Source organism: Haliotis cracherodii, unplaced genomic scaffold (assembly GCF_022045235.1).
Source record: "Haliotis cracherodii isolate W230 unplaced genomic scaffold, xgHalCrac1.p SCAF_12, whole genome shotgun sequence".
Taxonomy (NCBI): domain Eukaryota; kingdom Metazoa; phylum Mollusca; class Gastropoda; order Lepetellida; family Haliotidae; genus Haliotis; species Haliotis cracherodii.
In genome coordinates, this window is record NW_027266267.1 from 38837181 (window position 1) to 38855237 (window position 18057).

The 18057-nt window shown below is 45.4% G+C and overlaps 1 protein-coding gene across 1 annotated transcript in view; it reads left to right on the top strand.

Annotated features, from left to right (window-relative positions):
• Positions 1 to 18057, top strand: part of LOC139457369 (fibrocystin-L-like) — a 72301-nt gene that overhangs the window by 25597 nt on the left and 28647 nt on the right. The window contains exons 22-38 of the mRNA XM_071238775.1: positions 69 to 226; positions 1217 to 1373; positions 2461 to 2615; positions 3095 to 3217; positions 4158 to 4263; positions 5394 to 5660; positions 6640 to 6764; positions 7529 to 7667; positions 8399 to 8594; positions 9396 to 9637; positions 10608 to 10796; positions 11420 to 11590; positions 12212 to 13690; positions 14794 to 14943; positions 15119 to 15296; positions 16629 to 16782; positions 17235 to 17391. Coding sequence (XP_071094876.1) covers positions 69 to 226; positions 1217 to 1373; positions 2461 to 2615; positions 3095 to 3217; positions 4158 to 4263; positions 5394 to 5660; positions 6640 to 6764; positions 7529 to 7667; positions 8399 to 8594; positions 9396 to 9637; positions 10608 to 10796; positions 11420 to 11590; positions 12212 to 13690; positions 14794 to 14943; positions 15119 to 15296; positions 16629 to 16782; positions 17235 to 17391 — 4146 coding nt within the window. The remainder of the gene's footprint in view (positions 1 to 68; positions 227 to 1216; positions 1374 to 2460; positions 2616 to 3094; positions 3218 to 4157; positions 4264 to 5393; positions 5661 to 6639; positions 6765 to 7528; positions 7668 to 8398; positions 8595 to 9395; positions 9638 to 10607; positions 10797 to 11419; positions 11591 to 12211; positions 13691 to 14793; positions 14944 to 15118; positions 15297 to 16628; positions 16783 to 17234; positions 17392 to 18057) is intronic.

Below are 18057 nucleotides of genomic sequence, written 5' to 3' on the forward strand. Positions count from 1 at the left end.
CAAAGCCTGTATATTATATCAGTTGATACTTGTACGTATTAAACTGTAGTGCTACTTGTCGTTTTCAGATGGCGTCAACCTAAGGCGATTGCCCCAGGCACGTCCTAACGGAGTGTTCATCCGGGACGTTGAAGTGACCAGCTCCGAGTCTGGCCAGTACACGGTCAAGCTTGACCCCCACGCGTGTGGGAATGAGTTCCCTCTGCTGGGGGTCGCGTATGGCAAGGTGAGATAAACGGGATGCGTGTCATTTGTTTGTTTGTTTGTTTGTTGTTGAACGCCGCACCCAGCAATAGTCCAGCTATGTGGAGGCGGTTTGTAAATAATCGAACCTGGACTCGACGATCCAGTGATGGACATCATGAGCATCGATTTACGCAATAGGGATACGATGACATGCATCAACCAAGTCAGCGAACCAGATCCCGTTAGTGCCCCTTAGGACAAGCATAGTCGCATTTTATGGCAAGCATGGGTTGCTGAAGACCTATTCTGACACTGATCTTCACGGGGGGTAGGGGAGACAATCATGTGTTGCTGAAGACCTCTTCTAACCCATATCTTCACGGGTAGGGATATGTGTCATGGTTATTGTAGCAATTTCCGACAAGACGTTTATTTTTGAAAAAGTGCTGAAAAACCTTTTTGTATTGATATAAAGATTGTAATGACAACTATATTTATTGACATGACGTCAACAGAGTTTGTTTATTTCTCTTTCAATTACTTTCCACAAATGACAAGTTATAACACATACTCGGACTTTTTGATGAAAGCATCAAATTGGTTGTTTCTATTCTCTCGCTGCTTATTAACAATTTTATTATCCAATCGACCAATACTTTTACCGCAGAAGATGCACACATCGTTATATATTCTTTGTGTAAACATCTAGTAGCCCCTGGGGCGGTGGGGTAGCCTAGTGGTTAAAGCGTCCGCTCGTCACGCCGAAGACCCGGGTTCGATTCCCGACATGCGTATAATGTGTGAAGCCCATTTCTGGTGTCCCCCGCCGTGATATTGCTGGAATATTGCTAAAAACGGCGTAAAACCATACTCAATCAATCAATCAATCAATCAATCAATCAATCTAGTAGCCCCTAGTACTGACAGCTACTCATAAACGATGAAGGGATGACGAGATGCCGTAACCACCGCTAGCATGTGAGATGGATGTTAGATGTGTTTAATTTCGAGACATCAACTTCTTCTTCAGCTGACTAGCGGGGACGTCTCTAACAGCAGCAGCAGCGCAGTCTTCTCCGTCTCCAACGGCGGCTCGAAACTCGGGGTTGAAATTACTAGAGTCAACGCAGCATCGCCACCTATCGGTGGAAGTTTCTCTGTGTCGTACAAAGGGCAGACAACCGAAGGTATGTATCGTGCTGTCGGTGTACACAGAGTACTATGTCCAGGGTTCGTCTGGAAAATTATAATTGCTATATTGGTCGTGGGGAATGCCACGAGTTAGTGTGTTCGCTCGTACAGATATATTCACACACTCTAACCACTGTCACAACCTCCAGCTACCACACCTACTACTACTTCTACTACTATACTACTGCGAAAACTAATTCAACTGCTACAACAACTACTACAACTACTGCTACTGCTACTACTACTACTACTACTACTGCGACAACTAATTCAACTGCTACAACAACTACTACAACTACTGCTACTACTTCTATTTCTACTGATACTACTACTACTCCTTCTACTACCACTGGGGGCGGTCGGGTAGCCTGGTGGTTAAAGCGTTCGCTCGTCACGCCGAAGTCCCGGGTTCGATTCTCAACATGGGTACAATGTGTGAAGCCCATTTCTGGTGTCCCCCGCCGTGATATCGCTGGAATATTGCTAAAAGCGGCGTAAAACCATACTCACTCACTCTACTACCACTGCTACTACTGCTATTGCAAAAAGTACTTAGTCTACTATTACTGCTACTACTGCTGCTACTGTTACTGCTACCACTGCTACTATTCTTACCACTACTACTACACCTACTACTGCGAAAACTACTTCTACTGCTACTACTACTGATGCTGCTTCTCCTACCAACACCACTACCACTACCATTACTACCACTTCTACCGTTGCAACTACTGCTTTGACTACTACTACTTCTGTCATTACATTGTCGTTTTCAAAATAGATGATACAGATAGGAGGCTGTCTAAGGGTCCAAGACGTTACCGTGGGCCTCCACACTCAACTGGCACATCTGTGCCTTTTTAAAGCATATTGCTCTCAGTGAACTCTACATAATTAACCTTGTCACTTCTAAGCCCTTAAGTCCCTGTTACTTAATTAATATTGCTTTGTAAATGATCATATTCCTATTTTATTCCGACTGTGTCATCTTATTCCTGAACTTGTTTTCATTTTGTATTCTCGTTTTATTCTTTTTTTTTATCTTTATAACATTTTTGATATCTTCACGATTCGCTGTTCCAGGAATGCCACCAACGGCGACTGCGGAGGAAGTGACGGACCAGCTTCAGGCGCTGAGCACCCTGGGTAATATGAAAGTTGAGAGGGAAGGAAGTTGCTCTAACTTTGAGTACATTGTGACCTGGTTAAACCAAGGCGGTGACTTGGACGAAATGACGGTAAGAAAATCAGCGTGGTTTGAAATTTCATAATATTTTTCACATTGATGACATAAAAAACAGGGGGCACGGGTGGCCCAGTCGGCTAAGGCGCCGCGATTTGCTGTGCAGAGTTGCGTCCCTTGGGCACACCAGAACCCTATGATTGTGGGTTCGAATACCGGTTCGCCCCGATTTGGTTTCTAGGTTGTCAGCACCATACCCGTGCTCGTGGGTTTCACTGAAGTGGTTAACGTCAGAGACCTGCATCACTTCGGGCTTTCCTCCCACATTAAGCTGACACGTCGCGACTCACTCACTCACGTTACGTTATTTAGCTGAAAATGTATTATTATTTTACCTTTGGTGAGATCTTTAATCGATTTGATCGGAACTACTCAGCAGAGATACGATCCGAAATTCAGGAACATCTACTGTGTATGTCCATTTTGTAACAAAACCAAATTGATATCTCATTATACTGTATGATGTACTTTCAGCTGGACACAAGCTTGATGACTGGAAGTAGCGTGACGGCGTCTGTAGTTACTGTCACCGACGGCAGTTTGTGGTACGACCCCATCGTCGGCGACATGCTGAGGACAGGACACAGCAAGGCTCAGGTGAGACGGTGCCGCCTGTATAAGAAGAGAAAGCATATCATGAACGAGACATGTTAACAAAATTAACATTGCTGAAAGCATTTATAGACGGCACTACACGTAGAAGAGTGAGACATATACTTAGTCTAGTAATTTCATAAACGTGAACTGGTGTTCCAAAATATATATGGAACGTCTAAGCCAGAAAACAACCAGTCTTGGCCATCTACCGAAACAATTGACACAATTTGCATAAAAACGTAATATAAGTGTTTGTTTGTTGCCTTAGTCCAGGGCATCTTTTCGAGGTAAGGTCGTTCACTGACTGTACAAGTCCAGTTTCCACCCTTGCCGAACTTGCTGCGATTTCAAGGGTCGATCGTAGAGCAATTAGTGGCTATTTTACGAGTTATGTCCCTTCTATGTCCCTCCTACTGACCAATCAGATTCCACCTCTCATATCACTTGCAATGGCGGCACCCAATAAAGACGGTCTAACAGATGATCAAGATCTTTAGTGTAATGAAATGGATCTTACCTCGTGAAGCGCATCAAATCACTTGAGCACCTTGATTAAAAACATGAAAAGATTTGCAATATATCTGTCGACACGACAAATATCTGACGATAAACATGCTTTGTAAACCCAACTGTAGACCTAAATCTGCACGATGAAGAACATGTTGTTTGCAAACCGAATGTCTAGTTCATGATGCGATTGTGATTAGACTATGCATAGACTCGTTAGTCCAGCCAAAATGTAACTCCGGAATTGCAGCCCAGTTCGGCAAGGGAGGAAACTGGACTTACATGGTCAGTTAACTCCCTTGCCTAGGGAAGATGAGTCCAGGGATGGAAATATACTGTATCAGGGTACCCTCAATACGTATTTGTGTGCCCTTTTGGAATGCAGGTGTCAACATGAAGAGCCCTTTACATATTGAACATGTATTGTGTTTAGGTGCAGCTGTTTATCAACGACATCCCCAGCCACTGTGAGACTGACTGCAGCTATGAGTGGACATCTGGTACCACGCCCACCATCACATCCATCACGCCCACATCAGGTGATACAGACAATAGATACTGGAAATCTAGAAGTGAATAGGTATCAGCCCAAGGCCAAAAATGTGTCATGAAAATAATGAGAGTAGCCCTTTCTTTGAATTATGAGTGAGTGAGTGAGTTGGGTTGGGTTTAACGCCGCTTTTAACATTATTACAGTTATATCGCGACGTGTGAGCTTAATGTGGGAGGGAAGCCCGAAGCCCGAAGCCCGAAGCCCGAGCACGGGTATGGTGCTGACAAACCTAGAAACATAATCGGGGCGAACCGGGATTCGAACCCACAATCATAGGTTTCTGGCGTGCCCAAGGGACGGAACTCTGCACAGCGAATTGCGGCGCCTTAGACGACTGGGCCACCGTGCCCCCTTTGAATTATGAAAAAGTAATCAGAAAACGGTAACACTAAGACTGTAGAAATTATATTCGATGAATTAATGGAGACTGTCGGTGAATCCTACATGACAATATATTCGAAGATAATCAAACTCCAAGATGTGACCGGTAAAGATCCGGGTTAGAAATGGTTTTCACCAACACATACTTGACGGAAGATGCGACCAGCAATATTGGGTGGTCAGGTTCGCTGACCTGGTTAATGTATATCATCGTATCCCAATAAGATGGATGCTCATGATGTCAGTCACTGGATTGTCTGATCCAGACTCGATTATTAACAGTGAGTGAGTGAGTGAGTTTTACGCCGCTTTTAGCAATATTCCAGCAATATCATGGCGGGGACACCACAAATGGGCGTCACACAATGTACCCATGTCCGGAATCGAACTCGGGTCTTCGGCGTGACGAGCGAACGCTTAAACCACTAGACTACCCGACCGCCCCGATTACTAACAGACCCCCGCCATATATCTGGAATAGTGCTGGTGCGGCGATAAACAACAAACAAAGAAACTCCAAGATTTCCAGATAAAAATGCGCCACATTATTCCATAATATATTATTTTATTTAATGCGCATTTACGTCATTATGTACGGTATATTCAGACGACATTTTGTCTTATCAGACCGTATAGTGTACTGACAGGCAAGATAGAGCGGTATACAATAAATGTCTGTTATGTGAGCTTTATTAGAATTGGAGTGACGTTCTTTTCTCAATTTCTTTTTACCAGGAACCGAAGCTCAAAGCACAGCTGCAACCATCGCAGGATCCGGTTTCGACACCAACATAAACAACACCCGGGTCATCATTGCCGGGGTTACGTGCACCGTCACTGCTGCAACCACGTCATCAATAACGTGCAACGTTGGCAATGGGCCAACTGGTAGTCACAATGTCAAGGTTATTGTAGAGGGCAAAGGGGAGGCAAGCGGGTCTGTTCAGTTTTCATACGTATCAGACATCACCGCCATATCACCTAGCAACGGCAGCATCGCAGGTAAGATAACGTGACTATCATTTTTTTAGTCATTATCTCATCCTTGTGTCAGGAGTACCATATGGTTAGATATACTAACAGAGACAAATGATTGCACTTTAAATATATCAGAGGTCTCTCCTTGATAAAGCTCGCTGTGCAGAGTTGCATCCCTTAGGCACGCCAGAAACCTATGATTGTGGGTTCGAATCCCGGTTCGCCCCGATTATGTTTCTAGGTTTGTCAGCACCATACCTGTGCTCGTTGGTTTCACCAAAGTGGTAAACGTCCGAGACCTGCATCACTTCGGGCTTTCTTCCCACATTAAGCTGACACGCCGTGATATAACTGGAATACTGTTAAAAGCGGCGTTAAACCCAACTTAAGCACTCTTGATAAAGCGTCTGCCTGCTGAGTGGAAGGTGAGGTGTTCAATCTTCGGCCGCGTGAAAGATGTTGTTACCCTGCCTGTCTCCCCTAATTGAAACTGGACTGGGCAAAACAGCGTTTGATAAACTGACCCGTGAATATCCGGGTTGGAGTTTGTCTTCAGCAACCCATGCTTGCAGAAAAAGGAGACTCTGCTTGTTGTAAGAGGCGACTAAACGGGATCGGGTGGTCAGACTCGCTGACTTCGTTGATACATGTGATCCTATCCGAATCACTGGATTGTCTGCTCATATAGCTGGAATATTGATAAGTGCGACGTCAAACACTTGGTTGATGCATGTCACCGTAAACCATTTGCGTAGAACTATGCTCATGGTGCCAATCACTTGATTGTCTGGCCGATGCACGATTACATAAAGCCCCCCTTCCTTTAACTGAACTATCGATGAATGCCGCGTTAATAAAAAAACGCAACAAACTAAACCATAAAATATATAAAAGAATACAACCAACAAGTGGCATTATCTACGTTTGAGACAAGACCTGTTCCTGAGTTGCTTCTATTTTCTGTGTAAGTATCTACACACACGGCTATTGTCTTTGTTCCCAGGTGGCACGGCATTGACGATAACAGGATATGGCTTTACCAATGACGGCTTGACCTACGTCGACGGCGTCCTCTGTCCCTCGACCAGCGTGACTCCCGGGCAGATAGTATGCCTCACCCCAAAATCGGTAAGTTATCAAACACGCACCCATTACAATACCCACACAGATGATAGTGACAAATATACCAATACAAACATGTCAGCAGCTCAAAATTAATATTCACCTTGATTCGTAAATTCCTAATTATTTCATATCGAGTTTCTTCATACTGTTAGCCTAGTGGTTAAAACGTTTTCTCGTCACGCTGAAAACCCGGGTTCGATTCTCAATATGGGGACAATGTGTGAAGCCCGTTTCTGGTGTCCCCCGCCGTGATATTGCTGGAATGTTGCTAAAAGCGGCGTAAAACCATACTCACTCTTGTCAGCGTTTTCCATGCGACATCATTTTCTTTAAAACTAGTAATTCATCACTACAACCTCAAGTATGCCTGATTATTGACAGATATATGTCAATTCAATATGTCAATATGTCTATTCAAAATATGTTCCATGTCTTCTACTGGGCGGTGGTTAAACCTTGTTGCTAAAGGGTTAGCTCGTCGCTCCGTGATCTTATTATCTCCAAAGACCCGGGTTCGATTCCCGAAATTGGTACAATGTGTGAAGCCCATTTCTTGTGACCCCCGCCGTGATGTTGCTGGAATGTTGCTAAAAGCGGCGTAAAACCATACTCACTCACACATTCCTCCGCTGAGCTGATTACTGGTGACGTGCGAGGCACCTTTGTAGTAATGAATGGTTGAAGAACTGAATTATGTTTCATGTCTACCTGCGATTGCTGCTGTTGCTGTTGCTAATCCTCATCTCTGTGTTATCCCGAACGTTCAGTCCTCTACATCAGGAGCCGCTGTGGCAATCACCGTCAGTCAGAACAGCGCTAATCTGACGTCACCATCACAGTTCACGTATGACGCGTCGGCGTCGGCCATCATCTCGTCTCTCTCCGTCACATCATCATCAGTTGAAGGTAATGTGTTTATAAGAGCGAAAAATTGTATTTTTAGGTTCGCCCTTTCCTTCCCCACCGCCCATTTCTGGTGTCCCCCGCCGTGATATTGCTGGAATATTGCTAAAAGCGGCGTAAAACGATACTCACTCACTCACTCACTCCTTCCCCACCTTAACTCCTGAACTGCCTTTAATGTAAAATAATGTAAACAGTTTACCTTTTGTACATGATACCCATCGAGACACAGGGTAGAATAGGTCTTCAGCAACCCGTGCTTGTCTCCCCCTGTGAAGATCCGGGGTTGAATAGGTCTTCAGCAACCCATGCTTGTCTCCCCCTGTGAAGATCCGGGGTTGAATAGGTCTTCAGCAACCCATGCTTGTCTCCCCCCGTGAAGATCCGGGGTTGAATAGGTCTTCAGCAACCCATGCTTGTCGTGAGAGGCGACTATGCTTGTCGTAAGAGGCGACTAACGGAATCGGGTGGTCAGGCTCGCTGACTTGGTTGCTGCATGTCATCGTATCCCAATAGCGTAGATGGATGCTCATGATGTCAATCACTGGATTATCTGGTCCAGACTCGATTATTTACAGACCGCTGTCATATAGCTGGAATATTGTTGACTGCGGCATTAAACAACAAACAAACAAAACAAACAAACAATATTGTACATGACGTATCACGCCTATCAATGTAGGACATAACATTCAATCAAATTGTGAATCAATTTATCAATAACCAATTTGCAGGTGGCGCTCCCATCACCATCACAGGCACAGGTTTCGGGGCATCCGCCGACCCAGCTGAGCCCTTGACAATTGGGGGCAAGGTCGTGAACATTACCAGCTACTCGGACACCGAGATTGTGGCCACCCTGCCCTCCAACGCCCCAGGGTCCTACCAAGTCCAGCTACAAATAGGTGGTCAAGGAGTAGCTGACCTGAGGTACGTCATCGTCATGGTCAGATCAATGGCCCTTTTGTCATTACATATAAGCCGGTTCGTTAGGGACAGAGTTAAAATTCTTCATTCACATGAACAGTAATGTTGGGTGTACCTACCTTTGGGCAAGACATTGTTCTCCTTTTGCGAATCGACCAGGGCTTTTGGCGTGAGGAGCGAAAGATTAACCACTTAATCCCCCCACCCCCCATCCCCACCCCCACCCCCACCCCCACACTCCTCCACATACACCCCCCACTCCCACACGACCACCCACCCCCATCCCCAACACACATACACCACCCAGCCAAACACACACATCACCAGCACCACTATAACCCACCCCATCCATCTCACCCCCCCACCCCCCCACCCCCCACCCCCAACCCCATCCACACACACACACACACACACACACGCGCGCGCGCTCGGCCCCGATCCCGATTAGTAGTACAGTATACTACGTTTATAACGAACACACTTATAACGAACTGACGGATATAACGAACTGTGTTTTGATCCCGTCCATTTGCTGTATATGTGCTGTATATGTGCTGTATATGTGCTGTATATGTGCTTATAACGAACTACGGTTATAACGAACTAAAATTAGTGGTCCCTTTGAGTTCGTTATAACCGTGGTTTACTGTAATCCACTACAAATAAAATGAGAACAGGCAATAGCGGTCGTGTTAGGGTTTGGTATCAAATCAAATAGTCATTGCATTACTATTGCAATCATGGAATAGTATTATGGCCCCGGTAGTCATCCATACTTACGCTTCAATACTATGCATATTTCAGAATCAACAGCATAGCTAACATCGACTACATCCTAAAAGTGACCAACATCTCCCCCTCTCGGGGCTCTGTGTACGGCGGTACCCGAGTGACCATCACTGGCGAGGGGTTCCTGGACAGCAACACGCTGGTCAGTTTCGGACCTCACGCCTGCGTCTCCGACGTCATCAACAGCACTCAGATCGTCTGTACCATCCAGGATACAGGGGTTGTCCATGAGGTCAAAAACACGGGCACGCATACACGTACGTAGCACGTCTTAGAGAATGGCTTAACTTGCGATATTTGGCTGTCCTATTCAATTCAAACTTTATTATTAAATCCAACCTAGCAAGTATTGGTTATTCTGAAGACAGAGAGAAATTGTTCAGTTTCCTATACGGCACTAGTAACAACGTGTGGACCTAGACCGTTTGCTCCTTAATATATAAAGCTTAGGGGCGAACCATCTGATATTTAAGGGATGTGGTGTGTGTGTGTGGATTGTGGTGTTTGGGTTGAGTAATATTTTTTTTGAAGGTGAAGTTAATGAGTGAGTGAGTGAGTTTGGTTTAACGCCGCTTTTAGCAATATTCAAGCAATATCACGGCGGGGGACACCAGAAATGGGCTTCACACATTGTACCTATGTCGGGAATCGAACCCGGGTCTTCGGCGTGACGAGCGAACGCTTTAACCACGAGGCTACCCGACCGCCCCAAGTGAAGTTAAGCAACGTAGGTCTCGGAGAGTAGGTGGATGGGTGACCACGTTCAGCAGCTTGACTTCTGAGAGTTTCTAGGGCTTCGGTCCTGCCCCACACTGAAGCACATGTACCACATGTGGTGTCTCCTTAGGCAAGTGACTTTGTTCGAAATGTGCCTCTGTTCACCCAGCAGTGAGTGGGTACCCGGTAGGATGAGATGGTAATGTGGTTGTTTACCTTCTATCGCCTCATAGGCAGCTTGGGCTGTATACTCCCCAGGGAGCTGAGAATGAAAATCGAGTGCTCACTGATCCATTGACCGTTGTATTAATAGTGTAGCGCTATGAGCATCCACTTGGTGAATTGAACCTGTCGCATCATAAATGCATTTATTATCATTTTATTATTTATATAAAGCAGTATAACGGTAACCGGATTAACGGTACCCGTACTAACGGTATTTGGATGGGGGGGGGGGGGGGGGGGCTTCGCTGTGTACACTGGATCACTGTGTGCTGTTTATGCCTTTAGACTTCGGCTACGGATACGCCTGGAACCCAAGCAGCGTTGAGGTGAACGTCGGGGACTCCGTCAAGTGGTCGTGGACCACGCCCAAGTGGGTATCCGGTATCGGGTACCGCATAGCGGAGCTGATGAACGCTAGTACAACGGTGGAGAAATCCAATGGCGTCACTTCCGGCAGTGTCAAGGTTCCAAATGGTGGGTACAAGTTGACTACAGATAGCCGTAACTACATACTATTAAATATTTCAGATTGAGAACTTATTGATATTGATATTGATACACTAGTCTGTGGTGTGAGTGTTATCAATACTTAGTGAGACAAGTTTAAGGCCGCTGTGAACAGTACTTCAGTTGTACGACGTTGTCTCAGCTTTTTTGTTGGAGTGAGTGAATATTATTTTACACGGCTTTTAGCAATTCCAGGAATATCATGGCGAGGTACACAAGAAATGGGCTTCACACATTCTACCCACATCGGGATTCGAACCCTGGTCTTCGGCGTGACGAGCGAACGCTTTAACCACTAGGCTACCCCTCATGTTGGATGAAAGTCCGAAATGAAGCAAGCATTAGAAGTTCACGAATTTCGTCAAAAACACCAGAATACTCAGAAATTATGAAAATAAAGTTTCTTTCCAATTTTCTTCCTGTGAGACACATACACGGTATAAACTTCAGTATCTGGAATAATTACATTTCCCTGAATATACAAAACCAGCACATAGTTTAAGAGAAAAAAATATAACCCGTATGAAATTATACAAAATACTGAATAACAATGGTGATATATGTGATATGAGGATATATTTCTCCCACAGGTCAGTACCAGTACAAGTTCGGTGCGGCAGGGAACTTCCATTACTGGAGCGGCTACGCGGACGAGTTTGACACAATCTCCTTCAAGGGCAAGGTCTCAGTAGTACAAGCGCCGTCACACGCCAAGGTCCTCCGATTGACAGTGGCCGGCCACGAGGCTGTGTATCAACCAGGTGTGTGGGAACTTTTGACGCAGTTTATGCAGAACGCTGCTGTGGTACTTATTTCATACACCGATGTAGTCCATCAACAAAACAGATGTTTTAAAGAGGCCAATCCGTCTTTGGTTACGTTTGACAACGTGAATCGACTCCATGTCCGCTACCATTGCGAAACTGTGTGATGGGTAGACAATCGACTTATTTGCCGCGATGTCGTTGTAATATTATTGGTCACAATGGGATAGAACACGATTCAATTATTCGTTCTATTGACACTTATTTGTTTTATTTTGGTTCGAATCCGAGTTCACCCTGATTATATTTCTTGGTTTGATATCACTATGACCTCAACCTGCATCACTTCAGGCTTTCCTCTCAAATTAAAAAGAAACTCTGTGATATAAGTGAGATACAGTAAACTACGGTTAAAACGAACACGCTTATAACGAACTGACGGATATAACGAACTTACTTTTTTGTCCCTAAAATTTGCTGTAGTTATGCTGTATATATGCTTATAGCGAATTACGGTTATAACGAACAAGAATTAGTGGTCCCTTTGGGTTCGTTATAACCGTAGTTTACTGTATGTCAAAGGTTAAACTTAACTCACTCACTCTTTGTGTCTTACAGGAGGTTCAGACCCCGCTTCCGATGGCCCTTGTCCCGGAGTTGTAGACGCAATGGACGGATGCACGGAATCGGAGCCGGCTGACGTCGACGTGTCAAAGTTCAATTTCAAATTCTGGCGCTGCAGTTCTCCTGTCGTCACCGACCTGAACCTGAGACAGGGGTCATCAGTAGACGAGCTCATAGTGCAGGGATCAGGGTTCAGCTTTACCAGCTGCCAGAATGAGGTCAAGATCGGGGATGCCGTGGGCGTCGTTCAATCCAGCACCAACACGTCCGTTTCCTTTAAGATTGACACCACGAATGCACCAAGCATTGGGTCTCCCGGGGAGCTCTCCGTGAGGATTGGGAACAGAGGGAATGCGGCAATAGCTCTCCCCGGCGATCTGTCTAGGAGATTCGTCCTTCTACCTGTCATCGAGTCCATGTCACCTTCTTCAGGGTCGACAGGGGGCGGAACTCTTGTCACACTCTCGGGGTCAGGGTTCCAGGGAACGAAGTCCGACGTTTTCGTAAGTCTGCAGGGATATGAGTGTGTCGTAGAGAGTCTCAACTATACGGACATTGTATGCGCCACGCCTGCGGGTCCCGCTGGAGAGGTGCCGGTGTCAGTGACGGTCCAAGTCGGCGGCAACGCGTTGCCTGTGTCTTGCAACACCAGCTGTAACTACAATTACTCCACAGATCTGTCCCCTACTGTCAGTGCCGTGTCTCCAGCAACTGTGAACACCTCATCAACGCCATTAACAATCACTGGGACCATGTTTGGGACATCTGCTTCCGACGTCACGGTAACCGTTGGGGGAGTGCCCTGCGTGGTCAGCGGATCTGTGTCGGACACGTCCATCATGTGTGACGTTGGCGACGTCCCCGTTGGCACACACACAATTGACGTCCGGTTAAAGGGAAAAGGGAAGGCTGTTACCTCATCCACGGTTCAGAGTCTGGCGACTATTTCATCATTTTCACCATCATCTGGTAGCGTCAATGGCGAAGTGATTTTAACGATTACGGGGAATGGGTTCGTCACAAATTCGATTGCAGTGACTGTTGATGGCAACAGCTGCACCATCGTTTCCGTCCACCAAACCAACATCAGCTGCATCGCTCCATCCCACGCTGCGGGATCTGTCGACGTGGTAGTTACCTCAGCGGGGACCACTTATCCGTCCGAGACGTTCACGTACTCTTCAGCGGCAACGCCGACGGTGTCATCCGTGTCGCCAACAAACGGAATCGGAGGCAACACAGTCACGATAGCAGGGACAGGATACAGCTCCACCAACTCCGACAACGCCGTGACGGTTGGCGGGGTCACGTGCACTGTTACAGCCTCGTCTCCGACCTCCATTACGTGCACGCTAGGCGACCAGCAAACGGGGGCCTATCCAATCAAAGTGGTCGTGTCAGGAAGTGGGGCTTCTGCGCAGACAGTGGAAGTAACATATGAGATGGATGCTACCGGGGTGTCCCCTTCATCAGGTACGTTGACATTGGTTGACATTAAAATTGATCCCCAAACATGAAACTTGCATGTTCCCATTCAGCATACCTCGGGTTTATTTTGTTGTTTCGGGATAGCAAAGTGACTTAAGCGTTCGCTCGTCAAGCTGAAACCCGGGTTCAATTCTCCACGAGGGGACAATGTTTGACGCCCAATTCTGATGTTCCCCGCTGTTGAATTGCCGGACTATTGCTAAAAGCGACCTAAAAGCATACCCAGTTACTCACTCACACTTTGTAAAATGGGTGTAGCATGTGAATTTCATATCATGTAATTTGTAGAATAGATAATAATTATTGCAGAATGAGACTTACATGAGGCTTCAGCATCTTTGAACAGCTTTCGGGTAAATAATAGTTAGTCAACTTAATGAGCCTGAGGTAAATGCATGTTCTGAACATCTACGTGAACGGGGATCGGGATAAACCAGGATAAATCAGGATAAATCAGGGATTCCATCAAGGGATTCAAGCTCGCGAATCGAGAAACTGCCCAGGCAATAACGTAATGCTTTGAATCGTACAATATGGAGAGTTTGTATGATTATTGATCGTGGTTTGGTTATATTATTGATCTGATAGTTATTAGCTCAAACAAAATGTAGAATATATTCTTGTTAATTCTTGTGATACTACTATAGCATTGAAAGCTGTCGATTTGGGTGTGATTGAAGTAGACTGTACTAGTTATCATCTTCGTCTGAACGGATCACCTGCACCGTACAGGTTCTCAATAAATACATGTTTGTGGCCTCTGGTATTACATTCACATATGTCATATATTACACTGGCTGACAGAACAACCGTGACGATCCGGGGTAGAATAGGTCTTCAGAAACCCATGCTTGCCGAAAAAGGTGACTACGCTTGTCGTAAGAGTCGACTAACGGGATCAGGTGGTCAGGCTCGCTGACTTGGTTGAAGCATGTCATCATGATCACATCCCAATTGCGATATCAATCACGGGATTGTCTGGCCGTCATATAGCTGGAATATTTCTGAGTACGGCTTTAAACAACAAACAAACTAAACCAAATTGATATCGCGGCAAATTGTATTGAAATTATGTCCCTCTTTCCCAGGTGGAATCGCTGGGGGTCAGACGCTGACGGTGGCTGGGACGGGCTTCATTGTGGGCGGGACGAACGTCACTGTATGTGGGGTGGACTGTCTGCCAGCGCCCAACGCCTCCCAGACGGCCGTCCAGTTTGTGTGTCTCACGCCATCGAAACGTAAGTTTTACAGTTTCAAAGTTGTCTCCCGTTATGCTACATCCGTCATTTTTTTTTTATAGCTTTCTTATATAATTGCAATGTGTTTTAATTCTCACACTTAACTTCTTTCAATGTCTAAAGTGACCATCATGATGAAAATCTGTATTGTTAGTTACAAATTACTTTATTGCAGTGAACGTGGTCGGTACCGAGAGCTGCGACGTAGTCGTCACCGTCAACGGCATCATCGACACATTATCCTCCGTGTACACGTACGACGCCAGCCTAACGTCAGATGTTACCGGCGTTTCCCCTACACGAGGGGGCACGGGCGGCGGAACCAACATCACGATTACCGGAACGGGTTTCGGGTGTGTACCCTGGTCTCAAGGATATTTTTGTTTGTTTGTTTGTTGTTTGACGTCGCACTCAGCAATATTCCAGTAATCTGTAAATAATCGCGTCTGGGCAAGACAATCCAGTAATTGACTTCATTACATCGATCCACGTAATTGGTATACGATGACATGCATCGACCAAGTCAGCGAGCCTGACCACCCGATCCCGTTAGTCGCCTCATAACGACAAGGATAGTCGCCTCTTACGACAAGGACCGACAATTGATATTCGTGGAGGTAGTGAGGTGCAAGGGTTTATGTAGGTATTTTATAAGGAGAACTACTAGGAAGAATGTGCGTTGGATCCAGGGTGAAACGTGATCTTCACACTACCGCTGGTCTTGATGTAATGTGAGATGAGAGAAACACCCTCTTGTCCACGTGTATACATCTTTTCAAGGAAGTTCAATACTTTCCTGGATTAGTCGATTGGTGTTCTAGAAGATTCCAGATACCATTGGACTCCAAAAGGATCCAAATATAGTACCTCTCTCACCACTGCTTACATAAGATAGTAATACATTCTTGACAACTAATTATTGTTAAAACATAGAGTTGTGAACTTCTACTGAATCTTAGCAGAATCAATGTAATACAATTACAACATTGTTCAAGAATAAATTACAATGCCATATAACAGTATCTATAGGAATTGGATAAGCAAATATGGTAAGAAGTCGAGGCTCATTACTCACAGAGACCCTCACTTTACTGTAATCTCACAGTGTACTGGGCTAGTGGTTGTGATTTATGTGCATTTTATATTTATAAGTACACATATGAACCGTGATTTAGGCGGTCGGGTAGCCTAGTGGTTCAAGCGTTGGCTCGTCATGCCAAAGACCCGGGTTCGATTCCCGACATGGGTACAATAAGTGAAGCCCATTTCTGGTGTCCCCCGCCGTGATATTGCTGGAATATTGTTAAAGCGGCATCAAACCATACTAACTCACTCACAACTCCCTTCCGTCAGTATAACGAATTACTAGCTCCATCATGCCATTAAAAGGTTTCACACAGACTGGTTTCTGGCTGTACATGCGTTGCGTGACTTTTACGGATAATTTTTTTTAGATATATTCCCTTAACTAACCCTAGCCGACTTGAGTTTGGATTAGCCATGTGATTTATCCCTGTGATTTATCCCTGTGATTTATCCCTGTGATTTATCCGTATGATTTATCCATGTGATTTATCCATGTGATTTATCCCACACATGTACATGTAACATCTCTATTAAACGTTAGATCCAAGACTGTTGAAGTAGGTAGGAAACATGTTGAATAGTTTCATTGGCGGTTACAGAAGCAGCACAGGCGCAGTTACGGTGACGATAGGTGGCGCTGACTGCTCTGTCTCCACGGTAACAACGACGGAAATCACTTGCATCTCCGGTGCAACATCCTCCCAGAAGACCAAAGTTATTGTGGAAATCAACGGAAACGGAATGGCGAAACAGGTACAGTTAATCATTCTTCATAGAAACATGATTTTTTTCTGTGTTAGATGAACTATACAAAGAGCTCATGTGGCATTTAACATGTATTTTTTTCTTAGTAAAAAGATAATATAAACAAAGAGCTCATCATTCAATGTTCGAGACAAGAACACATTATTATTTAGCAAGGTGGCACGAAAGATAGAGTGCACTGGCAAGGCGTTGGAATCCCCGATGACCTGTTAATGTTTGTCCTTGAGAATGCCAATAATAAAGGTCACTGGATTGTCTGGTCCAGACTCGATTATTTACAGACCGCCACCATATAGCTGGAATATTGCTGAGTGCGGCGTTGAACAACAAACCAACCAACCATAACACCGTTCATGGCTAACTGTTCATGACACACCGTTCATGGCTAATCGTTTATGACACACCGCCCATGGTTAACCGTCTACCCTTCAATGCTTCAGACAAACGCAGACTTTGAGTACATCGATGTGTGGTCCTCCAAATACACGTGGGGTGGACTTGACCCTCCGACCAAAGGTGACCTTGTCGTCGTCCCTAAAGGTCAAATCCTTCTTCTGGACACTGACACGCCCATCCTGAAGATGCTAATCATCCAAGGTAAGACTGGAACATCCGTAGAAGGCTGATAGATGTTTGTGACGATTTCATGACACGACTGTGTCTCTTAACTGTGCCCCGATCCGCAAGGCGTGTGCTCGACCATCTGGTTCTGTCCGATGATGACCCTTCATGTGTCAGCGCATGAACCGTGCTACCGTGGAGACATACACGGACAACATGACTTGACATTACTCTCACATTCAAAATTGTTGGTAGCTCACCTCAAGTGAGTGAGTGAGTATGGTTTTACACCGCTTTTAGCAATATTCCAGTGTGTCACGTCGGGGGACAGCAGAATGGGCTTCACACTTTGTACCCATGGCGGGGATCGAACCCGGGTCTCACCTCCAGTTTAAACCACAAATGATTGCATTCCAAAATTCTTTGAGGATTTAGACATTCTTTAGAATCGGTTTCATGGGGACTAGGGCGGTCGGGTAGCCTAGTGGTTAAAGTGTTCGCTCGTCACACCGAAGAGCCGGGTTCGATTCCCGACATTGGTACAATTTTGTGAAGCCCATTTTTCTGGTGTCCCCCGTCGTGATATTGCTTGTATTTTGCCGTGATATTCCTGGAATATTGCTAAAAGCGGCGTAAAACCATACTCACTCACTCATGGGGACTAGGGTATGTCTTACTTGGAAATGAACTGCCTCGATGTTA